The sequence below is a fragment of the Pongo pygmaeus genome, chromosome 4, assembly GCF_028885625.2.
Source record: "Pongo pygmaeus isolate AG05252 chromosome 4, NHGRI_mPonPyg2-v2.0_pri, whole genome shotgun sequence".
NCBI lineage: Eukaryota > Metazoa > Chordata > Mammalia > Primates > Hominidae > Pongo > Pongo pygmaeus.
The window spans coordinates 104,539,384-104,566,812 of NC_072377.2; the positions used below are offsets into that span (position 1 = coordinate 104,539,384).

The 27,429-nt window shown below is 34.1% G+C and overlaps 1 protein-coding gene across 1 annotated transcript in view; it reads left to right on the top strand.

Annotated features, from left to right (window-relative positions):
• Positions 1 to 23,286, top strand: part of FAM174A (family with sequence similarity 174 member A) — a 49,440-nt gene extending 26,154 nt beyond the window's left edge. Inside the window, exons 2-3 of the mRNA XM_054488513.2 lie at positions 455 to 589; positions 22,726 to 23,286. Coding sequence (XP_054344488.1) covers positions 455 to 589; positions 22,726 to 22,729 — 139 coding nt within the window. The 3' untranslated portion in view covers positions 22,730 to 23,286. The remainder of the gene's footprint in view (positions 1 to 454; positions 590 to 22,725) is intronic.
• The last annotated feature ends 4,143 nt before the right edge of the window (positions 23,287 to 27,429 follow it).

The window sequence follows — 27,429 nt, forward strand, 5'->3', positions numbered from 1 at the left end:
GAGTTGTGGGCTATCAGTTTAGTCTGTGAATATGCGTATACATACAGTTTCTTAGAGGGGCATCTAAATAGTGGTAAGAAAGCATGGAGAACATGGGGAAAAGGCTGGAGCAGGAGGTTTCAGTAAAGAAGTACCTGACCTAAGCCATTAAAAATTAAGGCTTAAAGTACGGTACCTGAATTAAGGCTTGAAAGTTATTTGTCAACACCATCAGTTGACACAGAGAGAAGAAAGTATGTCAGGCAGAAGAAACAGGCAATGGCACATAAACATGTAGGCGTAAGTTTTGTTTCATGAAGTTTAATCCTAGGTGGTAAATTTGTTGCATATCTGAAATGTAACCATTCTGATACTGAGTGTTTCCTATGTCAGAAACAGAATAATAATTTATTTTATAAATATAAACTATACCATATTAAATAATTTTTATTCATTAATTTGTTCTATTTGATAGGATGAGAAGAAGAAACCGAAAGACTAGGAGATATGGAGTTTTGGACACTAACATAGAAAATATGGAATTGACACCTTTAGAACAAGATGATGAGGATGATGACAACACATTGTTTGATGCCAATCATCCTCGAAGGTAAGTATTCCAGTAGTTTAATTCCATGAATCAGGAAGCAAGTCCTTGCTAAGTAAACTGAAGAAGTAAAGTAGACTTTCATTTAACAGCTTATATTCCAACACAGTTTCTTCAGTTCTGTTTACTGAAGTTCTTTTTGCTATCCACCCCTTAGGTCACATTCACATTGTTTTGCTCAAATAGATACAAACAATAGAATACCATCTCAAAATAATTTTTAAAAATTTCTTCTTTTTTTAATCTTTTATTTTAAGTTCAGGGGTACAATTGCAGGGTCGTTACATAGGTAAACTTGTGTCATGCGGTTTTGTTGTACAGATTATTTCATCACCCAGTTATTAAGCCTAGGACCCATTAACTTCTTCATTCTTGCAATATGTATTAACTCAGGTGTGTGTGTGCATGTGTGTTTGTGTGCGTGTGTGTTTGTGTGTGTGAGATAAATACTTAGTAAACTTAGTTTCCTTTTTGTATTCTGAAGATATTTGCTTTTTAGTTTGGGTTCCAGTGTTTGTAAATAGTGCTGCCTTGCAGAATTGGGGGGCTAATTGTTTATGGTCTGATCATATAGCTGTAATATATATACTGAGATCTATTCTCAGTAAGTGTTAAGACCTTTCCTAAGAGGTTTAGATAAATAAAATGACATGAGTATAGAATAAATGCCAATGTAAATAGAATGGGGAAAAAAGTCAACAAAGATTCAACCTAATAAGGAGAGACATCTTGGAATCCAGAGGGATTACTTGGGTGAAGGAAAATTAGAGTCCAGAGTCAGGTACAAATGCAAAGAAAACAGAAATCTTAGGATTACAGAAAAGAAGATGACTCAACAAAAATTGGATTACTAAGTCCTGTATATCTATATTTATATCTATATATGTCCATCTATCTATCTATCTAAGCTGTTTATATATATGCACACACACAAGGAACTTTTAGTAATGCTGATAATTTGTTCATTTAATACAAATATGTTCATCAGCTATACATTTTAATAGTATTACAGCCTGAGTAGGCAAACATGAACAAAACAATTGCATCTGTTCATTAGGCACTCACTTTCAATTAAAGACACACATAAGATGAAAGAAAAGGGACAGAAACTCATATTCCATGCAAATGGCAACCAAAACAAAGCAGGGGTTGCTAAATTTATATCAGACAAATTAGATTTTAAGTCAAAAACTATCTCTTGAGACAAAAAAAAAAAAAGATCATTACATAGTAAAAGAGTCAATTCACCAGGAAGATATGACAATTAGTATGACTCTTATCAGAGCACCTAAATTATAAAGCAAATATTGACAGATCTGAAGCAAGAAATTGACAGCCATAAAATAATTTATGGGACTTTAATATCCCACTTACAATAATGAATAGAATATCTAGACAGAAAATCAAGAAACCTCTGACTTAAACAACACTATAGACCAATGGACCTGACAGACATATACAGAACTTTGCACCCAACAGCAGAAGAATTCACATTCTTCTCAAGTGCTCATGGGATGCACTCTGAGATAAATCATGTTAGGTCACAAAACAAGTCTTAACAACTTTAAGAAGACTGAAATTATTCCAACTGTCTTTTCCAACCTCCATGGAATAGAAATAGAAATCAATAACAGCAGGAAAACAGGAAAAATTATGAAAATGTGGAAACTAAAAGATATAGTTTGAATATACCTCCAGGCCAAATCTCATGTCAATTGTAACCCTCCATGCTGGAATTGAAGCTTGGTCAGAGATGTTTGGGTCATGGGGACTGATCCCTCATGGCTTGGTGCTGTCCTTATGATAGTGAGTTCTTGTGAAATCTGGTTGTTTTAAGTGTGTAGCACCTGCTCCTCCTTGCTCCTGTATTTGCCATTTGAAGTACCTGATCCCATTTCACCTTGCACCATGAGTAAAAGCTCCCTGATACATGCTCAGAAGCCAAGCAAATGTCAGCACTATGCTTGTATAGTCTGCAGAACCATGAGCCAATTAAACCTCTTTTCTTTATAAATTACCCAGTCTCAGGCATGTCTTTATAGCAATGAAAGAATGGACGAATACACTGAACAACACACTCTTGAGCAATTATTGGGTCAAATAGGAAATCAAAGGGAATTTTAAAAGCTATTTTGAGACCAAAAAAAAAAATGGCATAACAAAACTTATGGGATGTAGCAAAAGCATTGCTAGGAGAGAAGTTTATAGCAATAAATGCCTAGGTTATGAAAGAAGAAAGACTTCAAATAAACAACCTAGCTTTACCCTTTAAGAAAGTGGCAAAAGAAAAACACTTAAGCCTAAGCCTAAAATTAGCAGAACGAGGGAAATAATTAAGATTATAATAGAAATACGTTAAATAGAGTTGAAAAAGACAATGAGAAAAATCAATAAAATTAAGATTTTGTTTATAGAAAAGGTAAAATCAATAAACCTTTAGCTAGACTAAGCAAAAAAGAAAAGTCTCAAATAAATAAAATCAGAAATAAAAGAGAAGAAATTACAATGGGTACCTCAGAAATTAAAGAAGACATGAGACTATTATGAACAATTATATGCCAACAAATTTGATAACCTAGAAAAATGGATAAATTCCTAGAAACATACAATCTATGAAACTTGAATCAAGAAGAAATTCAAAGTCCAAACAGACTAGTAACAAATAAGGAAATTGAATCAGTAGTCAAAACTTTCCAACAAAGAAATGTCCAAGACCATATGGCTTCATGGGTAAATTATACCAGACATTTAAAGAAGAATTAATACTCGTCCTTCTCAAATTACTCTGACAAATAGAAGAAGAAGCACTTTAAAATTCATTTTATGAGGCTAGTGTTATCCTGATACCAAAGCCAGACGAAGGAAAGCAAACTGCAGGCCAATACTCCTGATGAACATAGATACAAAAATCCTCAATAAAATGCTAGGTACCCAAATTCAGCAGTGTATTAAAATGATGATACACCGTGATTAAGTGGGATTTGTCCCTGGAATGCAAATATCTTTCAACACATGCAAATCAATGCAATAGAACACATTAATAGGTTGAAAGAAAAAAAGCCACAAGATCATTTCAGTAAACACAGAAAAAGCATTTGACAGTGCTATCCATATAGACAAATGGGGTTGCATCAAACTAAAATGCTTCTGCACAGCCAAGTAGATAATCATCAGAGTGAAAAGGAACTTTAATAATGGGACAAAATATTTATAAACTATATATGTATATGCATATATATATATGAGTTAATATCCAAAATTTATAAGGAATGCATGAAAGTTAATAGCCAAAAATCTCACATAATCTGATTTTAAAATGGGCACATGACCCCTGTACTCTGTTGGTGGGAACGTAAGTTGGCACAGCTGTTATGGAAAGCAGTACAGAAATTCCTCAATAAATTAAAAATATAATTACCTTATGATTTAGCAGTTTTGCTGCTGGATATATATCCAAAGGAAACCATTATTGCATAGAGAGATCTGCACTCCCATGTTCACTGCAGCATTATTCATATTAACCAAGCTGTGGAAATAACCTAAATGTGCATTGACAGATGTATTAGTCCGTTTTCATACTGCTTGGAGGAAATATCAGAGACTGGGTAATTTATAAAGAAAAAGAGGTTTAATAGACTCACAGTTCTGCATGGCTAGGGAGGCCTCACAATCATGGCAGTAGGCAAAGGAGGAGCAAAGGCACATCTTACATGACGGCAGGCAAGAGAGCATGTGTAGGGGAACCACCCTTTATAAAACCATCAGATTTCATGAGACTTATTCAATATCATGAGAACAGCATGGGAAAAACTTGCCCCCGTGTTTCAATTACCTCCCACCAGGTTCCTCCCATGATACATGAGGATCAAGGGAGCTACAATTCAAGATGAGATTTAGGTGGGGGCACAGCCAAAACATATCAACAGATAAATGAATTTGAAAAGTATGATATATATATATATATATATATGTATATATAATATATATAATTACATGTATAATATACTATTGAATATTATTCAGCCTTAAAAAAAAAAGAAGAAAATCTGGACATTTGCAACAACATGGATGAACATGGAGGAATTTATGTTATTTGAAACAATCCAAACATAGAAAGACAGATATTGCATTATCTCACTTATATATGGAATCTAAATAGTCAAGCTTATAGTAGTGAATAGAATAGGGGTTGCCAGGGGCTGCAGAGAAGGGAAAATAGGAAGATGTTAGTCAAGAGATCCAAAATTTTAGTTATGCAAAATGAGTAAGTTCATTTATGCAAGATGAATAAGCTATGCAAGATGAATATGTTGTACAGCAATGTGAATATAGTTAGCAATACAATACAGTATTGTATACTTTTAAGTTTGCTAGGAGGGTAGATGTTAAGTGTTCTTGATACACACAAAAATATGGTAATCTCAGGAGGTGATGGATATGTTAATTAAAATGATTGCAGTGATTGTTTCACGTAGTATATGCACATGATAACATCAAGGTAAACACCTTAAGCATATTCAATTTTTATTTGCCAATTATACCTCAATAAAGATGGAGAAATAAAAAGTTCATGAAACAGTTGTAATCTATGCTAATCATCAATTCTATAGGCCATAAAAAGTCATTTTGAAAATTTTAAGACAAGGGAAACTTTGATTACAAAGTTATGTTTTGAAGATTACCCTGACTGCATGGGTTGAAGGAGACCAAGATAAAGAGTAAGGTGACAAAGAAGAAAAGTAGTTAGATGGTGCAAATGCATGGGATGACATGCATTACAGTTACAGCAGGAAAGGCAGAGAGGAGTGAATTATTTAAGCAGCTTTGGAAGGTATTAATTACCTTCCTTAATTACCATCTTAACCAAGATGTAGGTCCTGTTTCGAGAGTGAAAGAGCAAGAATTGGTTATAATAATGGTAAAGCATGTTTCAGGGATAAGAATGAAATCATCTTGAGTTATTTAGTAATCTGACCCAATTTACTTAATGAATAAGGCAAAACTTCTTTAATATATATCTAAATAAAGTGACAGGAACAGCACATTACTATTTACCTATTCATTAATTTATCCAACAAATGAATGATGTAGCAGCTATCTACTTGCCAAGCACTGGTCTATGTGTTTGAGATACATTAGAGAGCAGAACAAAACAAAACAAAAAAATCTGACTTTGTGAAGTTTGGCTGCCAGTGGGGAAAAGATGAGTTAGAGAGGTTAATAGTTTATTTTTCATCTTCAGTTTTCCTTCTATATCTATCTGATTTTTTTCTTCGAGGAGCATATATTCATGCATTACTTTTTTAAAAATTATTTTTGTCTGGAAATAATTTTAAACTTACAGAAAGTTTACAAGAATAAAAACAATACAAAATATTCTTTACTTGTTTTCCAGATTTACTAGTTATTAGCATTTTATCTTATTCTCTTGATTGTTCTTTTTTTCTCTTATAATATGTATACAGAAGAATTCATCCCTCTCATTTTGTATTTATCTGATATTCTGATGTTTCCTCATAATTAGATTCAGGTTCTTCATTCTTAGTTGAAATACTACTTAGTTAATGCTCTCTCCTAAAGGTATCATATCTGGAAACACAGATGTCCACTTGTACTTCATTAGCAGTGATAATTTTTATGCACCTGTTTAAGGTTTTCCTCAATTTCTCCACTGTGTTAATGATTTTTCCCCTCTGTAACTAATAAGGAAACATTTTGCCATCACGAAAATATCATATTTCTCATCTAAATTTCTCCCTATGTTTAACATCTGTTCATCACAATTCTTGCCTGATCTAATCTTCATTATGAAAGTTAGAACATAATTATTTTCAAACTTCATTATTTCTTTTCTCTTTACCAGTCAGCATTGACATTCTCCTATAAGTAAAAACCTTCCCTTCTTCCTTGTCTATCATCAATATGTAACGATGATTTTCTCTTTTTCAAAGGTTCATAATTCATTGCTGTACTTATTTTAGTGCACATGTGGTCCCAGATGTGGTCAGTGGAACCTTCTTCAAAATGGTTTCTGTCCTTGTAACTCGGTCCCATGTTTTTTAAGTACCTCCTTACTTTTCAGCCTCATCAGATGTTCTAGACTCTTTTGGATTCAGCCTTGAAATCAGGCATTTCTCCATAGAGCCCTGGTTTCTTTGAATGGGCACTAGGTAAACTCTTTGCAACTGGGTTGACTTTGTTTCTCGGCCTTTCAGCACACAGTTCCATTAAATGTATGTATTTATGTATTATATACATAAATACACCTGTGTCCATGTGCTTGCATATACACACATATATGTGTACTTTAAATATTATCACTTCACACTTCCCATTCCAGTTTATCTCTACTGGGTTCTTTTTTGCCTGCTTCCTTTCCATAATTGTGTTTTTCCACTGTCATGAGATCTCTGGCTTCAATACTTTTACTAATTGGTTCAGTCTTATAATAAAACTGAATTAGTTTCTGAGTTTCTTTGCCTATTAAAGAATTGCTTTGCTTAAAAAAAACTTTCTAAAAAAAATGTATGAAAGTTTGCAGTTTTCTCCTCACTGTCCTATCATGTCCAGTACTGAGGATATATAGTCAGATACTGTGTTCATAAACAATTTGGCTTAGTTCTTTCCCACACTCCTCTTCAGTGTGCTCATAGTAGTCATTTGAAATATAATTTAATTTATTTTAGTTTGCTTTCTGTTTTAGGTTTCTTCTTCCTTTCCTATTTTTATTTTATTTTATAAGGAAAACACTAACATGCTTCCAAAAGTTAATACTATACATGAAACTTAAACACACACAAATATATACAGACACACACAAAAGTTCTAGTCTCTCTTGTATACTTTCCACTCTCTACTCCATTCTTCCCACCTCATCCTTTGAAGATCAACAACTTCATTATTTCCTGGTTTATCTTCCCTATAGTTTTTTTGGTAAAAGTTGACAGAAACATGTATTTCTTATGTTTACCTCATTTCTTACATAAGACGTAATATGCTATATATGCTCTATTATACTTTTTTGTTGTATTTGATATTTTCTATAAGTCATGCCATATATGTGTGTATTATAATCACAATAGAGTAATATGTAGCTATAAGTCGTGCCGTTTACTATGTCATATGTATATGAACATGTATGACATAGAGTTACATATTACTCTATAGAGGCTATTATATATATATATATTTATAGCTGCATATTATTCAATAGTGGCTATATCATAATAACCATGGTTTATTCAATCACCTATGGTTTGACATTTAGGTAGTTTTTAGTTGTTTTGTAATTATAAATAGTACTGCAAGAAATAACTTTGTGCAAATGTGTTTTTGTATCGTTGGAGGTGGATTTTCAGGGTAAATTTCTGGGAGCAGAATTGTGGGTCAGATAATGTGAAATCAGTTTTAATGATGAGGAGTTGAAGGTGCCTATAAGATGATATCCCACTGGGCAGAGCAAATTGGATAGATTCATTCTTTCATTAAAAGCACTGATTAACTACCATGTGCCCCAGGCACTCTACTAAGCTCTGGGGATGTATACAATAGTGCACAAAAATAGACAAAATGCTCAGCCTCAGGCATTTAACAATCATATATACGCATACATATATATGGAGATATCTATATATCTAGATATATAGATCTATATATCTATCCACAATGCAGAATGAAGGAGTCTTAGATATAGAATTGGGATTCACAGTTTTTGGGTTTTGACTAAATCAGGAATAATGCTCTTCTCTAAGCCAGATTTACTTTTCTCTTTTAAAATGAGCAATAAGGATGGCTATTTCAGGGCACAAAGAAGCAAAGAAAAGTCATACAGTTTTTCTATTCTCCTTTTATTCTCTTCTTGAAACAATATCAAACATCATTTAAATTACACTCACACTGATTCTAGACATCTGTGCTATTTTTTTCAGAGTCTAAAACACAGAGGTCAGGTGACTGTAATTTGGGGAAGGTGGCCACATTTCTACCACATAACAGCATTTTTAAAGAGGTGTGAGAAGAGGTGTGTTTATTCCTATTACCTTCTGTGGCTTAGACATTTTTTTCTATAATGAGATATACATTCCGAATACCATTACTTTATTTGAAGAAGGACCCTATCTGACTTTTTAATTCAATGGGCAGAACTCGATCTGATTTTTTAATGTTGATTTTAGAGATTAATCATGCATTATGCTATCAATTCATTAAACATTTTAAACTTTTCTTGTGTGAAAGCTGCACACTGATCTTATTGTGGCTCACTTCAGTAACAAATGATACTCATGGTTAATACCATTTTCCCCCAAGTAAATTGGAAGAAAAAGTCTATACTTATGTGGAGATATAAGATCTTTTTAGTCATTGAAAGAGGAACTTGACCAGGGATTTCCCAGAACAGCTATATAATGCCTACGTCTTAATCTCTTAGATCCTATAAATCTGTTCAGTTACATGACAAAGATGACCAAAGATTGCAGAGGGAATTAAGACTGCTAATAGGTGGATTTTAAAATAGTTGGATATCCCGGATTATATGCATATTATATATCAAATTATTTTTATTGCTGTAGCACTATAGGAAGTAAATATCAGTTAAGGCTTGACCCAGTATTAAGTAGGTTAGCTGTCAGTTTTTTTGTAGATATTGCTTGTTAGCATAAGTAAATTTCTTGTTATTTCTAGATTGCTAAGAGTTTTTATCATGAATAGTGTTGAATTTTATCATATACTTCTTCTGCATGTACTGAAAGTGATTGTTTTTTTCCTTTTTGTAAATAAACATGATGAATTTCATTAATTGATTCTTGAATGTTAAACCAGCATAATAGTCCTGAGACAAATCCTCCTTTGTCATGGTATCCTTTTATATATCGTTGGGTTCAATTCACTAATGTTTTCTTAAAGTATTTTTGTCTGTAGTTTATAGAGTTTATATGTACATATACATATATATGTGTGTGTATATATATATGTGTGTGTGTGTGTGTGTCTTTTATAGTATCTTTATCATGTTTTGATATTAGGGTTTGCGTTTCTCATAAAATGTGTTGGGAAGTGATCCCTTTGCATCTATGTGTTTAAAAAATCTGTGTAACACTGCCATTATTTCTTCCTTAAGTATTTGATAGAACAAATGAGTGAAACTGTTAAGTGAATGCACTTTTTTATCGGATGGGAAGAGTTATTTAATATACATAGAGCTATTCAGATTTTCTGTTACTTCTCATGTAATTGTAAATTGCTTTATCAAGAAATTTGTCCATAAAATACTGGACTTTAGAAAACAATTAAGTGGTGAATTATGTGCATAATTTTCACATAACTGCTTTTCCTTGTGATTATTTAAATACTTAAATATATACATATATATTCCAATAAATATATAAATATATAGAAATATTTATTTAAATTTATATTTGTATATTCCAGTAAATATACAAATATATATGTACTTCAATATATAAAGTATATACTTTAAGTGTGTGTGTGTGTGTGTGTGTGTGTATGTATATATATATACACACACATACTATTACTTTACTGTTACTTTATTATAAAGTAATAGAAAGGTTGAGAAATGTGGCATCTTTTACTGTTGTTATTGTGATCAGTAAATCTACTTTCCATTGCCAAGATTGCTACAAATACCCTGCAATGGATAGAGTAGGTTTTACAACCATTTTTGCAGCAGTCTCTGATGGCTATAGTTACATGTGTTATATGTCACTGTACTGATTATATTAGCTACATATTTTGTTAACCAAGGCAAATTCAAGTCTGCCAGCAAAGAATATCAGGAAACATATAACTGTTGCAGTTTGGGTTTTACCATTGAACTGAAAAGATGATTCCCTTGCTGACTCTGATATTCCTGATTAATTTTTTTTAGAACTGTTCAAAGTTTCATAGAAGTACTTTAAAATATTATCAATATGATTTAATAGATCAGTTCAGTAGTATTCCTGCTTAAAGAAGTTATATTAATCTGTCTAATTAAATGTAGTAAAGTTGATTCAAGTAAAGGTTTTTTTTTTCTTAATAGAATGTGACATTTCCTAATAAAACAGCACTTGAACCTGTTTTAAACTCTCTGAAAACATCCTAACTACATGGTTAAGACAGTCATGTATAAACCAATCATTATTTTTATTTGATTAATGAACTCTATATGTGAGCACAGTGTACCACTGAATTGGATTCTAAAGGACAAAGAAACATGCAGTTCCACAGATTTCCAAACTTATAATTTATTTATTTATTTTTTTTTTTTTGAGATGGAATCTTGCTCTGTCGCACAGGCTGGAGTACAGTGGCGCGATCTCGGCTCACTGCAACCTCTGTCTCCCAGGTTCAAGCGATTCTCATGCCTCAGCCTTCCCAGTAGCTGGGATTACAGATGTGCACCAGCAAGCCTGGCTAATTTTTGTATTTTTAGTAGAGACAGGGTTTTACCATGTTGGCTAGGCTGGTCTCAAACTACTGGGCTCAGGTGATCCACCTGCCTCGACCTCCCAAAGTGCTGGGATTACAGATGTGAGCCACCACACCGGGCCTCAAACTTAAAATGTTATTTTTAAACTGATGACTTGGTCCAGCTATCATTCTTGGAGTAAATATTTTATTTGAAATTACTAAGTCCTATTTCAGCTATCTTAACTTGTTTAGCAATAAAGCTTTTGGCTTTACTTCTATTCCTGTTTACTTCTCTCTTGTTATAATTCTTCACCCAAATTTGACTCTTACTGAATAAAAATTAGCAAAGAACCTATATTCTACCAGGGAGGAGGGGGCAGGGATAATATTCAAATAACTAAAAGCCAGAGCAGAAAAGAATATCTAAGTAAATGGTGCAGTTTTTCATAAAAGGGAATTTTTATTTCTGGCCTGGACAGAGTGAAGTAACAGAACTACAATAGGAGTGATTGTGACAGCTGCTTGTTAATAAAACACACCCTTAGTGCAGGATGTATCAGAGACTATGCTAGGATCCAAATTCACTATGAAATCATTAAAAACATTTCTTGCAGAGTAGTTCCTATTGTTCTCATTTGAAAGATAGGAAAACTGAGGTTTAGTTCAAATGACTTCGTCTGCAATATCCTGCAATCAATCTCATTCCATTTATTTAATATTTCTTTGATTTATACCTAAAGAGGATAATTCTAAATTCTGTTCCTTCTGTCTTCTATACTACCACTTGTATTACTGTTAATTTTTCAAATACAGACTCCCAAAATAAAGCATATAAGTAGAATGATTTGTCTGCCTTTTCAATTGCAGTACAGAATATAATTAGTCTACAGTATAACTTTTATATTTTTTTTATTGTACTTTGAGTTCTAGGGTACATGTGCACAACGTGCAGGTTTGTTACATATGTATACATGTGCCATGTTGGTGTGCTGCACCCATTAACTCATCATTTACATTAGGTATATCTCCTAATGCTATCCCTCCTCTCTCCCCCTACCGCATAACAGGCCCCAGTGTGTGATGTTCCCCTTCCTGTGTCCAAGTGTTCTCATTGTTCAGTTCCCACCTATGAGTGAGAACATGCGGTGTTTGGTTTTTTGTCCTTGCTATAGTTTGCTGAGAATGATGGTTTCTAGCTTCATCCATGTCCCTAAAACCATAAAAACCCTAGAAGAAAACCTAGGCAATACCATTCAGGACATAGGAATGGGCAAGGACTTCATGTCGAAAACACCAAAGGCAATGGCAACAAAAGCCAAAATTGACAAATGGGGTCTAGTTAAACTAAAGAGCTTCTGCACGGCAAAAGAAACTACCATCAGAGTGAACAGGCAACCTACAGAATGGGAGAAGATTTTTGCAATCTACTCATCTGACAAAGGGCTAATATCCAGAATCTACAAAGAACTCAAACAAATTTACAAGAAAAAAACCAAACAACGCCATCAAAAAGTGGGCAAAGGATATGAACAGTCTGCAGTATAACTTATAATAATTCTTGTGAGATCATCCCTTACTGGTGCTGTCTTCTTGTTTAACTGTTTTTAAAATTAGTCCCTCTTCATTTTCCAAATTCTATCCACAGAATAACAGGAAGCAAGTCATTTCCAGAGAGGCAAATGAATTTCCTTGCTTACAATTTTACAAAACTAGCTTTTTGTAGTCAGCTCTTTCTGAGAGTGGTGTTTTTTAATGTGGCCTTAAATACATCAAACTATTAACAATGATTGTTATTGGTCATTTAGATGTACAGTGATTATTTTCTCTGTTTCTTTATATTAAATTGAGCCATATGAAAATGCCAATATATGGTTTAATATAAATTTCCTAAAGGAAGTGTTTTTTTTCATGTAACAGAATGTCACAGATAGGGGCCTCACCAGGCACAGTACCTCAAGGGTCTTGCTCCTCTCCTCTGTGATTCCCTTGGTTCTGCTCATTGTTCTGTGTGGTTTTATTCTTAGGTTGATAAGAGGATCATACTAGCAGTTCCTATGATTACAACCAGATGGTAACTTTAACTGGAAGTTAGGGCCACACTCTTTTATGTCTCTTTCTTAAGAATGAGAAATGTTTCCCTAAAGTCCTCCAACACAGTTGTTTCTTATTTTTATTTTTTTCACATCATTGTCCAGGATTAGATTATGAGATCATTCATGAACTAAGACCTGGGGAGGAAAATGGAAGTACCATGATTAGCTCAGACTTATCAGTTGAGGTGGAATGGGTATTGAGTAGCTAACCACCGTTCCACCAACTGTGTCTTGTATGTTAACCATTGAAGTTCAATACAGTCAAATGGGGAAAAATTGTAGGTTTCTGGAAAAAAAATAATTTGTGCTGCTTAATATAACTTTTCTTGAATGTGCTATTGTTATCCTAATTTTGTTAGTTAGAGGCAATTTTTTTGTTTAGTTGCTAAATCATTTTGCACAAAGGAATTATAAAACTGAAAAACAAATCTCAGTTCTTGGACTGTTGGTAGAATTTTCAGCTTTTCCAGAAAGAAAAACTGATGAGGAGTCAGAGGCTACATATGCTGACTAAAAATTACTATCGCTTTTCTCAAAGCAAAATGGAGACAAATTCTCATAAGCAGTCTCAAGAAACACAAGTTTAAAAGAATGCTTTACAGCGTGAATCAACAAATGGAAACAATACCTTCTTGCTATTTTCTTTGATTTAGTAAAATTATTTTTAAATTACCCTGATTTGATTATTACACATTGTTTGCTTGTATCAAGATATCACATGTACCTTATAAATATGTAAAACTATTATGTATCCATAATAATTAAAAATAAGTTTTAAAATTATTTTATAATCATTTTAAATAATAATTTTATAATGATATAAACTAGAGGACATTTTGACAATCTTGGTAACAGTTTCTAAAAGCTAATATTTCTGTCATTTCAGGCTAGTTTAGGAATTTCTGCCAAATGTGTAATTTAAAAAGCCCTAAATTTGCTTTTTGGCTACTGTTGTTATGCTTCATTAAATATACTATTGTATTGTATGTGTTGATTACATTTTGTGCTCAATGCGATACTTGGCCATAAAATATTTCCTCGTTATTAACATCAGTATATCAGAATCAGATTGCAGATTCAATATAAGTGTTTAGTGAGAAACCCTCGTTAAGAATATCTTATTTAAACAGTTATCAATTTGAAAATACTGTAGTTCTAATTTCTAAAACACTGTCTTAATTGTTGGATATAACATAGTATCAGAATAAACATTAACCTTAGTCAAAGTAAATAGAATATAAGATTGTATTAAAGTACTAATATTTACTTTAGAAATTTCTATTTAGTTTGTTCACTGGTATGTTGGTAGTAAGATAGTTCCTACTTAATTTTTTCTCTAAAAGGGAACTTTGCTGTGTTTGTCATTAAACAGGTAGCAAAAAAGAACTTTTATATAATATTTTTCAAAATTTTTCTGAAGATTAAATTTGGCTACTGATGAAAAAGAAATATTTGGGATTGGAGTCACTGAATGAAGGCATGGATTCTAAGGCATTATTATTTATGAATAGCAGTTTCTTAGAGAAAGAAGAGGTATCCAAGACAATAACTGTGTAGGATACAACATAGCACATACTAATAGAATGTCTTGCTTATTTATTATTTTATAGTCTGTTTGTTTGTAGAAGAAATAGGAATCCATTGCTATAACCAGAGTAGCTTTTTTTTTTTTTTTTTAGTACTGTGGAAATTCTGTAAATGATAGAAAACTGAGCATTTTACATAGGATCTAATCTTCAGATTTCAATGACTAAACCCTCCGAACTGAGAAGTATTATGATAAAATAAGGAGCAACAGGACATAATCATATAGACTGAAGTGCTTCTTGAGCTTCTGTAATTGACTGAATGCCCTTAGACCAATCTCTTGAATCTTGATTCCTCCTCCTTAGCAATTTGCCTGCCAAATAATATATTTGGACTGCACTTCTAAAATCTTTCCCAGTTTTTGGTCTCTGTAATTGCCTGTTTTAATCTTGTAGACTACCCTAAAAAGACAATCCTTAGTCTTAATTGAAAGCTATTTATTTTATCCAAAACAACAACAAAAATCCAAAAAACTTAAGAACATCCAGCAAATAATTGATCAGGATGACACTAGAATTCAGGCTTCCCTTCTAGGCCAAGGTTTTTTGTCCTCCTGAATTATTTCCAAGCTTTATTTGTAGTTTTGCACTAATAAAGAAGGATATTGTTTTTCTTTTTTTAATATTTTTTCTCTATTTTTTGATCACCATCATCCCATTCAGTACCAAGCGATATTCCTCACAGTTAATAAAAACTCAACACATTTGGTGATTAAAAGAATGAATGTAATTTTTAAAATATTTTTACCTGTTAAGCTTAGCAGCATGCATAGCCCAATGTGTTGCATACCTATTTCAATATTTGTACTTATGAAGCTTAGCAGCATGCATAGCCCATGTGTTGCATACCTATTTCAAATATGTTGAAAGCCATCAGGGCATTAAATGTTGTGGTTACTTATGTTTGTTTTCATGTGAGACTATAAATTTGAAATAGATTTATCTGTACTGGTAATCCATGTCACTGCCATATAATGTGATTGAGCAAGAATATAACATTCTTAGTTTTTCTTTATTTTATATTATAATGGTAGAAAACTGAAAATTCCAGTTAGTTCAGTTGTTTTCAGCTTAAATTTTGTCAATTCAGGATGTAAATATCATCCTGATAAAGATTCTACCCTTTTTTTCTCCTCTCTCTTCACTTCAAATTGATCCAAGTTCTGTGGAGACACACTTCAATTAATCTAAGACACTATTAATTTTAAGCAGATCATTAAGAAAGAAAAGAAATAGCTGTCAGTTAAATTGTGAAATTATGTAGCAATTTTTTTTTTTTTTAATTGAGACAGAGTTTCGCTGTTGTCACCCAGGCTGGAGTGCAATGGCACGATCTCGTCTCACTGCAACCTCTGGCTTCCAGGTTCAAGCAATTCTCCTGTCTCAGCCTCTCATGTAGCTGGGATTACAGATGCCCGCCGCCACACCCAGCTAATTTTTGTATTTTTTAGTAGAGATGGGGTTTCACAGTGTTGACCAGGCTGGTCCTGAATTCCTGACCTCAGGTAATCTACCCACCTCAGTCCCCCAAAGTGCTGGGATTACAGGCGTGAGCCACTGTGCCCGGCCATGATATTTTTAAATTATACGAGAATTGTGCACACTAGCCTCTCAGTACTTTTTCATTGTGCTTTCCTTCTGAAGAATTTGGCAATTTATGTTTGCAGTTGTATTGCTTGGTGTATAATAGTTTCTCAAAACAGAAACTAGCAGAGTTTTCATTTATCCGGGGTATCTTTCCATCTTAAGAGATATTTGTTTTTGGCAAGCATGTATGGGATTCATGTCATCGTTTAGTGCTAAATATTTGCTTCACTGATATTAATTATAGTTTACTATTCTCTTTTATGTATTTCTACACACAAAATAATTTGCTTCAGTGGTGATTCATGAAATAAACTTTTTGAAGGTATGTTAAACCTCATTAAATTCATCCGTATAATACCAACAATGCATGTAATTCACTCAAAGTGACAACAATGCAAAGAGCTTTGATCCACACATACAGCCAATGGCAACTATGTAAAAACTGCCCCTGTCTGACAGCTACTGTAAGATGCCATCAATTGAAAGATGCATCTGAAGTTCAGAGATGTTAAAATGTGAAAAATGTGTGTCTTATAAACTCTGAAATATAGTACCATTCATAGGAAAGGTCATACTTGCTGTATTAGGGTTCTCTAGAGGGACAAAACTACTGGAATATATATGTACAGGAATTTATTTAGTATTAACTCACACGATCACAAGATCCCACAATAAGCCATGTGCAGGCTGAGGAGCAAGGAAAGCCAGTCCGAGTCCCAAAACTGAAGAACTTGAAGTCCGATATTCGACGACAGGAAGCATCCAGCACAGGAGAAAGATGTAGGCTAGGAGGCTAGGCCAGTCTCTCCTTTCACATTTTTCTGCCACTTATATTCTAGCCATGCTGGCGCTGATTACATTGTGCCACTCCAGATTAAGGGTGGATCTGCCGTTCTGAGTCCACTGACTCAAATGTTAATCTCCTTTGGTAGCACCCTTACAGACATACCCAGGATCAATACTTTGTATCCTTCAGTCCAATCAAGTTGACACTCAGTATTAACCATCACACTTGCAGTCTTCTATCTTTGCTGGCCACAGGTGAGGGATAGCTTGTCCTGCTTGGTTTTGGAGCACAGCCTCTATCCCTACCATTCTTGCCAAAAGAGCTTCCTGTTAACAGACCCACTAAGATTATATGGTGTACTCCTGGTTCTCTTGCAGAGTTTGTTTGTTTGTTTTTGTTGTTTGTTTGTTTGTTTTGAGATAGATTTTGGCTCTTGTTGCCCAGGCTGGACTACAATGGCGCGATCTCAGCTCACTGCAACCTCCACCTCCCAGGTTCAAGCGATTCTCCTGCTTCAGCCTCGACGAGTAGCTGGGATTACAGGCGCCTGCCACCACGCCAGGCTAATTTTTTGTATTTTTAGTAGAAGCGGGGTTTCACCATGTTGGCCAGGCTGGTCTCGAACTCCTGACCTCAGGTAATCCACTCACCTGGGCCTCTCAAAGTGCTGGGATTACAGGCGTTAGCCACTGCGCAAGGCCTGTGGCATTTTTTTTAAGTCAACCAGTCTACCTTCTACAACTTCTATATCACCTCTCCAGAGAGTAGGGATCCTTAGCTACTTTTCTCATACCGTATTGATTCTCCACTTTTTTCAAACTGCTGTGGGATTCCTGAGAAAGAGCAACTGAGGGATAGCAACATGGATTTCACTGAGTAGGTGGCAGTTGAGTTAAAGTTATTTTTTTAAAGATATAAGTTAATCAAATAAGAGCCTATGAAGGCCCAGCATGGTGGCTCATGCCTGTGTTCCCAACACTTTGGGAGGCCAAGGTGAGCGGATCACTTGAGGTCTAGAATTCAAGACCTCGCTTAAGGCTGGAAGAGAATTGGTTTAATTCTTGATGAGTTAAAAATATTTCCAATTGGGCATATAAATAAGAATGTCTTCTTCAATATTACGTTTGGTCGTGGTTGAGTCATGCCAGGGAGGGAGTGAGGAGTGGTGGTTCCTACAGTAGCCCCTGAACAGCATGAAAACATCCAGAATGGAATTCTGAGGAAATTCCCACTCAAGGAATGAAATACTCTAAATGAGAGAGCTGGTCATACAGTCTTATAAATATAAACAAGTTCAAGGAAATGTTGGGCACAATGTAATATGATTGATAGATCATAATAGACAGTTATGCTTATTTGCATATGTTTTGAGGTTAATTACAAGTCTAAAAACGCCTTTCTGAAACCATACCTTAAGAGACTGTTTATGTGGTAGGTACTTTTCTATTTGAAAAAAAATCTTGTAGATATTCCATAGGGTCTCATATATAGTCAAGTTCAAAAGGCTATTTAGTGATAGAATTTGGATTAGGTTCTAGTCATTTTGTGTTCTTCTCCTAGTTTATGAAACTGCTATTTTGATTTTACAGGTTGACTTTTTTTCATAGTCTACAAATTCATTATCAGTATTATCATGGGTTTCAAGCATTAAAAGGACAAGGGCTGTACAAAAGAATTCTAAGTATTACATTTTTTTTTAATAACCCTCAGTATATTTTTTAAAAGATTAAATTTACTTTCAAAGTAAAAATATATTAGAACCTCATTATCTTATACTAATCGTTTAGAGAGCTGTTACAGACTGCTGACTAGAGATTCAGGTAAGATGAAAAAGAGCATTATTCATTTTCAGATGTTTTTCCAATGAAGTTCTAAATGTTATTGATGATTATAAAGGAAGATTTATTAAGTTTGTAAAATATGCACATTTTGTTTTTTTTTTAATTTGGTTTGATCAAATGCTTTTCATTACGATGGCTCTTACTAGCAGAAATTTTTTGGAAGCCAGGATTTAAATTATGTAGTAGTAAAGTAAGTTGTATAATTAGAATTAAAATCTATACAAATTTGTATGTCAAAATATAGTTTTATATTACAATAAACTAGTTAGGAAATAAGAGAGTAAATGGGCAAACTTGCCACTAGTTCTCTTGGCAATAGTGTTTATTGGAAATCTTGTCTTTAGTATGGATAATTTTTGTTACTGTATTATAAATTTCCAAAGCATTGATTGTTTTATAGATTATACTTGGTAGCTTGCAGCTTTAGTAATCCTCATTTCTGAAGGTTAGAAATAGGAACAAATAACTGTATTTATAGAAGCCATAGAAATGAATAACTGTTGTTGGCTCTTGAATAACATGGGGGCTAGGGGCACCAACTACACAGTCGAAAATCCATGTGTAATATTTGGACTCCCCAAAAACTTAACTACTAATAACCTGCTGTTAACCGGAAGACTTACCAATATCATGAACAGTCAATTAACATGTATTTTGTATGTTATATGTATTATGTACTCTATTCTTACAACAAAGTATGTTAAAGAAAAGAAAATGTTATTAAGAAAATCATAAGGAAGAGAAAATATATTTACTGTTCATTAAGTGAAAGTAGATCCCATAAAGGTCTTCATCCTTGTCTTCACATTGAGTAGGCTGAAGAGGAGGAGGAGGAGGAAGATGAGAGGCTGATCTTACTGTCTCAGGGGTGGTAGAGGCAGAAGAGGTGAAGGAGGTAGAAGGGGAGGCAGGCACACTTGGTGTAACTTTACAGAAATACATCTGAGATTTTTGCCTTTTGATTTCTCTAAAACTGTTTCTATTGGCACCAATTCTTCTTCCACAGTTTGCTTTAGTTTTAGTGCCCATATAATAGAAAGGTCCATGTCATAAAAGAAGCTGAAAGCAGTCTTGAATAATTGGAATTCTTCTGCCACATTGACTACTGCCAATTTGTTTTCTGGTACAGCTTCATCGATATCTTCTTCCTTACCATGTGGCACTGGTTCAGAAGCACTCATTTCCATCAAGTCATTTTCTGTTCATTGTTCCATTGTAATGTCAGTTAGCTCTTGAATTACTCCAAGATCCTTATCTTGACATCTTTTATTACCCACTTTTTTTTTTTTTTGCAATATCCACAATTTCTTTCATGATTTCCTTGATTGGCTCTATTGTAAATCCTGTGAAGTCATGTGCAACATCTTGAAACAGTTTCCTCCAGCAGAACTTATTGTTTTGCACTTGATGGCTCTCAAGTCTTTTTCAATAAAACGATAGCTTGTTCAATGGTATATTCCTTCTAGACTTTCATGACGTTCTCTCTATCAGGATCTCTCTATGGTGTTGAATAAACTTTTCCATAGCCTACTGGGTGTAATAAGCCTAAGCATCCTTATGGCCCCCTTATGTCAAAGCTGAATTAGAAACATTGTATTTGGAGGCCAGTAGACCACTTCAACGCCTTCAGTGTTGAATTCCTGGGGTTCTTTGTGGCCCAGGGCATTGTCCAATATCAAAAGAACTTTAAAAGTCAGTCCCCTACCAGCAATGTACTTCCGGACTTCAGGGACAAAGCATCAATGGAACCAGTCTAGAAAAAGAGTTTTCAGTGTCCAGGCCTTCTTGTTGTACAACTAAAAGACTAGCAGCTGGTGTTAATGTTTTCCCTTCAAGGCTTGGTGGTTAGCAGCTTTGTATGTAAGGGCAATCCTAATGAGAAACTCTACTGCATTTGCATGAAACAGTACTACTGTTAGCCTATCCTTTCAGTCTTAAATCATACTGCTCACTTCTCTTCCGTACTAATAAGTGTCATTTGTGGCATTTTTTTCCGGAACAGGGCACTTTCATCTGTATTAAAAACTGTTTAGGCAGATGTCTTTTCTCCTCAATGATTTTCTCCATGGTTTCTGGGGACTCTGGTCTGTTGCCTGTTGGTCAACAGAAGCTGCTTCTCCTTTTATCTTGACAATTTTTTTTAAGCCAAACCTCTTCCTAAAATTATTAAACCATCTTTTGTTGGCATTAAATTTTCCAGCTTTAGATCTTCCACCTTCCTGTTGCTTTAGATTATAATACAATTATTTTGCTTTTTCTCAAATCATGTTAGAGTCTGCAGGTTTGCATTTCTTATAGCAATCATGCAACCACATAAAAGCTTAATTTTCAATATGAGATAAAAAGGTATTTCAAAAAAAGTGCAAAGATGTTGTGCTTGCTGATGAAGCTGCAGTGACAGTTTCACATTTTTTTTTCCTTTTTTACAGTGGTCCTTAGGCTGGATTCATTATTCTGGAAATGGCAGGCAACCCCTGCTGCAGATCTCCATCTACAATACATATCAAGCAATCCAACTTCTTTTGTTTTTTCTGTAATGTCATGACTTTTTTCTGCTTCCAGCAAAAGCAATTCCATCATCAATAGTGGCATTTTGTATGGGTGTCATCATGTTATTCAAGGTTTATGATATTGCACTAAATGCAGTAGAAACTATGCGAGAATCATGAGAGACCACTTTTACTGCAATACACAATTTACTGGAGATACGAATTGCCCATGTGGAGATGATTAGTGTCACATGGTATTTTAAGTAAATACCAACAACACTTGAGCTCACCATAATAATAACTAGAGGGGACTGTGAAATTACTACAGTAGTACACTATGTACTACAGTTAATTTTCTGCAGTTATGATTTAATACTACATCTTTATATTTACTTACGTATCTCTTGACTGCAAATAGCGCCATGTACAGTCTGTGCTTATGTGCATAAGTTTTGATAAATTTTAACATTTTATAGTAGATTTGTATATATGTTATGATCCTAAATGATATAATAGATCAGCATCTACATTTATTTTATCCATTCGCGGCATACTTTTTTCTTAAATTTTTAATACTTCTTTTTCTTTATTTGAGACAGTCTTGCTCTGTTGCCCAGGCTGGAATACGGTGGCACAATCTCTGCTAACTGCAGCCTCCGCCTCCCGAGTTCAAGTGATTCTTCTGCCTCAGCCTCCTGAGTAGCTGGGATTACAGGCGTGCGCCATCACGCTTGGCTAATTTTTGTATTTTTAGTAGACACAGGCTTTCACCATATTGGCCAGGCTGGTCTTAAACTCCTTACCTCAAGTGATCTGCCTGCCTTGGCCTCCCAAAGTGCTCGATTACAGGTGTGAGCCATCACGCCCAGCCTTTTTTGATATTACTAAACTATGTAGTTCATTGCAATATTTTTCAAATTGTCTCAGATCTCAAAAAAACTTTAGAATGTATTTATTGAAAAAAATCTGCACATAAGTGGTACTATGCAGTTCAAACCCATGTCATTCAACAGTCAACTGTATTGTATACTCAAGTCAACTAAAGTCATTTATGAATATTATATGAGGGTAAACTTTATTATGAATGTAACCTAGTCTTTACTCACAGTAGTTAAATATAAAATTCCTTTAAAAAGTTAGAATTTCTGTTTAATAGATAATTTCTGAAATAATTTATCTAGACAAAATAAGCATGTGTTATTGGTGTTCTTTTTAATAATTTTTAAGACTAAGTAGTTTTATTATATTCATCCTTCCCCTCCAAATCTTTCTGAATAGTTTTAAATGTTTTTAAAATTGTTCCAGAAAGGACATTTATGGTATTTTTTTTCTTTTTCTTGCAGATAAGAATGTGCCTTTTGATGAAAGAACTTTATCTTTCTACAACGAAGAGTGGAATTTCTATGTTTAAGGAATAAGAAGCCACTATATGAATGTTGGGGGGGTATTTAAGTTACATACATTTTAACAACCTTTAATTTGTTGTTGCAATAAATACTGTATCCTTTTATTATATCTTTATATGTATAGAAGTACTCTATTAATGGGCTCAGAGATGTTGGGGATAAACTATACTGTAATAATTTATCTGTTTGAAAATTACTATAAAACGGTGTTTTCTGATCAGTTTTTGTTTCCTGCTTACCATATGATTGTAAATTGTTTTCTTTTATGTATTAATCAGTTAATGCTAATTATTTTTGCTGATGTCATATGTTAAAGAGCTATAAATTCCAACAACCAACTGGTGTGTAAAAATAATTTAAAATTTCCTTTACTGAAAGGTATTTCCCATTTTTGTGGGGAAAAGAAGCCAAATTTATTACTTTGTGTTGGGGTTTTTAAAATATTAAGAAATGTCTAAGTTATTGTTTGCAAAACAATAAATATGATTTTAAATTCTCTTAAAGTGGTCCAGATTATGTGTTTATAAAATAAACATGACTATAGAATTAAAAATTAATATATGTATTTGTAATTTATCAGAAAATCCGGAAAATCTATCAAAATGTTCTTCTGTTTTAGCAACTACTATGTAAATGTAACATATCTGCTTTGATTAGATATTTCAGAAATCTGTGAATTTTACAGCCATTTTATATCTTTACTGTATAGTAAGATATAGAAATGGCAATAATGGCATAGTTCAAATACTTCATTGTGTTATGGAACAGGGGATTGAGGAATTAAAGTAACCACATAGACTTTGGAGTCAGATCTATATTCAGAGACTGACGTCATGATCTCTGAACAAATTATTTAACCTCATTGACATTCAATTTTTCACATTCTAGTTAGAGGAGAACTTATAGGAAAAGCATGGGTCATGAACTCAGTTGCTTACTGAGACCAGGGAAGTAATTTAAATGTGCATGTAAGTCAGGATAGGCTAGGTCAGAGAGAGTTAACATATGGTTCCAAATCACAATGGGTTGCAACAAGGATTTATTTTTCACTTCTGCTACATGTTTCTTATGAACTATGATTCTGCTCTTTGTAGTCTTTTCTCCAGGACCAAAGATGATGTGAAAACCTCTGCCCCAAATGTTGTCTCATATCTAAGCATCCAGATACAATGCACTGCATGCTAGTTCATTAGCTTTTGCCTCAAGGTGATAAATTTCAAGTTCACCTACATTTTATTGGCCAAAACAAATCATAAGGCTGCACCCAAGTTCTACAAGGCAAGGATAGATAATTCTTTCACAAGGAAGTAAATTGGAGTATTTGGCTACCCACAATGCAAACTTATTTTTACCTATATGCCAACTGGCTTTCCATAGTGAATCAAGTCACCATGATGTCAGTGTATATATACATATATTGTGTGAGCAGAGACTAAAGTGGAAGGTATTTGTTCTTCTAAAGGAATCGGCCTCTCTTCAGATCCCACTAATAGTTACCATGAGAAAGTCCTTGCCTGTGTTGTTAGCTCTTAGTTTTTACTTTCCAAGAGAAGCCAAACCTACAGATATTGTGTATTAAATATCCCTAATTTAAAATGTTATTAGCACAGAACACATATTTGGACTAAATTTGGCCCCATACCTTATATTTTATGACATGGAAAAAATCATATACTGTAGTATCTTGGAAATAATAATTTATTTAATAACTGCTGTCATTTATAAGATAGCTTTTTCATTAACACTAATTAGAAGTAAGAATCAAAGAATAAGAATTCTGATAAGTGGCTGTGTGCAGTTGCTCACTCCTGTAATCCCAGCACTTTGGGAGGCCGAGGCGGGCAGATCACGAGATCAAGAGATTGAGACCATCCTGGCCAACATGGTGAAACCCTGTCTTTACTAAAAATATAAAAATTAGCTGGGCGTGGTGATGTGCGCCTGTAGTCCCAGCTACTTGGGAGGCTGAGGCAGGAGAATCGCTTGAACTTGGGAGACGGAGGTTGCAGTGAGCCAAGATTGTGCCACTGCACTCCAGCCTGGGTGACAGAGTGAGACTCTGTCTCAAAAAAAAAAAAAAAATTCTGATAATTAAGGCAACTTAAAGTAAGGATCATTTTCATAAATGGTCTCCAAGTTGCTTTTAAAGAGGATGTTACCAAAATGTTTTCAGCACTGCCACCAACTTAATTAGAAATATACAATTTCTCTAGATGACTACGAAAAGGATATCCTTCAACTGGACATGGAAATTTTGTCATGTTTATTAAAAATTCCTTTATTATTTCCTTTATTATTTTCATATAGTCATTCATATACTGCAAATCTAGTTATAATTATTATAATAAGCCACATTTTTATTAAAGTGCTCAATAATACATCTACAAAATCACCTACAAAGCTGATATGCCGAATTTTAGCTTCATTAGATACATAACAAGCATGCTGATGAAATTGTTAGGATTTTTACCTAAAACCCTAAAACTCTATATGTACATTTAAAAATAACTGGTGATACCTTAGATGTAATAAAAACATGTTGTTATTCTCCTTTCCCATTTGGTACCTCCTTTTAGTGGTATTATTGGTATTAGCCAAACCTAGGAATTAGAGATCAGTAGAGCTGGTACAGTTGAGTCTATAGCGCAGGAGGAGAATAAATGGGAAGAAAGAATAGGTTTTGGAGTAACTTACAGGTGTTTTTTTATGCTTGAAGCTCTGTCCAACCCACTGTGTGGAGCCAGAAAATCAAGTAACTTCTCTCTGCCCACCTTCTCTTAATTATTAGGTGGATACCCACTGCTATGAAAACAAACCCTTGGGCTGCCTGCACCTCATCAGATTCTAGCTGGTGTTTGAGTTTCATTATTTTACCAAGGATATAGCCCATTGCCCTTTATCAGCTATCCTCTATGTCTTTTTTTTTTTTTAATGTTTTTCTTTGGTACTTTAGTTTGAATTATATTCATTTTAATTTACTCATTATAGTTTTATCATTTTTACCTTATTTACTTTTCTATTTTTTTAAATTCTCTAACCACTTCCATTAAGTGAAGCAATAAAGAAAAGATTGTTTTCTCTTAAGTTGGGAGGTGAAAAATAGCTTATAAGGAAATAAATGAAGGGGTGAAGACAGTGAAATGATCCATTCCATAAAAATGGGCAATTAGAGTAATTATTTCCCTAAATACCCCTCTGGCTATCCCATCATTTTCAAGGATTTTTTAAATAAATAGTTTTATATTCTGTGCCTTTGAAGAATCAAGCAAAAAGTATTCTCAACACCAATTTATGCTTGATTTGCTAAGATGGATGTTATTTCCATTAATTCTCACCATTTCTTACATTAGAAATTGAATATTTTAAATTCATCATCTTTAACATATTTTGCCTGTCTATGTCAGTCACCTGTTATGTGGCAGGAGGTAAAAGTAGAAGAGAGGAAATTTAGGGAGGAACTGTCTCTAAAACTTCCATGTCTGGCTGGTAAGAAACTATGGCTGCTGCATCTCCCGTAAAAAGATCCCATTGTAGATCCACAGTATAGGACTATAGCCAGGTGTTCTGGCTCTATTTTTGCATCAGATTCTAGTATATGTGGTTTTATTTGCACTTCTCTTCATTCTTATTATACAGGTTCCTTCAGTACCCATGCCAGTACCCATGCCTGGTGATATACCAGGAATATGTTGAAATTACTCAGGTGTTTTTTCTTAAATAGGCTTTTTGAAGCAAAGTAAGCAAAACAACTGTGATAGTTACTTCTCTTAATCTGCCAGGGTTCTTTTTAGGTCAATCTGTGCCTGTACGTATTATTATTTGCCTAAAATGGAGTGGAAGTTCATTTCATCCTCAGACTCTTCTCACTCCCTTACCGGAAGAAAGTTCTTGACATAGCATGCAGCTTTGGCTGACGGCTGACTTTTTCTAATTCTTTGTCTCCAAAGCAGGAAGTATGAGCATGTTTAAGCTCCAGACTTTGGTTCTTATTCCCTTGTTTCATTTATTTTTCTTAACGAATATATTGTTATTCATCCATGCAGGATTGAATATATTGTTATTCATCCATGCAGGGTTCAAGCTCCCTCCCTAAAATATAAAGTTCAAGACTAGCCTGACTAACATGGTGAAACCCTATCTCTACTAAAAATACAAAAGTTAGCCAGGCATAGTGGCGGGTGCCTGCAATTCCAGCTACTTGGGAGTCTGAGGCAGGAGAATCACTTGAACCTGGGAGACAGAGGTTGCAGTGAGCTGAGATCGTGCCATTGCACTCCAGCCTGGGAGACAGAGTGAGACTCCCTACTCCAGTTGTTGTTTATTTTTCTGTTTTTGTTTGTTTTTTGTTGTTTGTTTTTTGTTGTTGTTTTGTAATAGGATAGATTGTGCCCTTACAGCAACCTCATAAAGAAATGTATCTTTCCACCTTCTAACTGGACCCTCTGACAAATTTTTTTAACACTATTTTCCCAGTACTAGGAAACTTCTCATGGACCAATAGTTTCTGTTGGATAAATAAGCTAATGTTTAGGTAGACTAGTCCCAGTGTAGTCAGGGAGTCCAGGAATTCTGCAGATTTACCTATTTCCAAGCAACAAATGTGACTTTTGATTAGTTGTCCTTGGCTTGTCAGATCTGCAA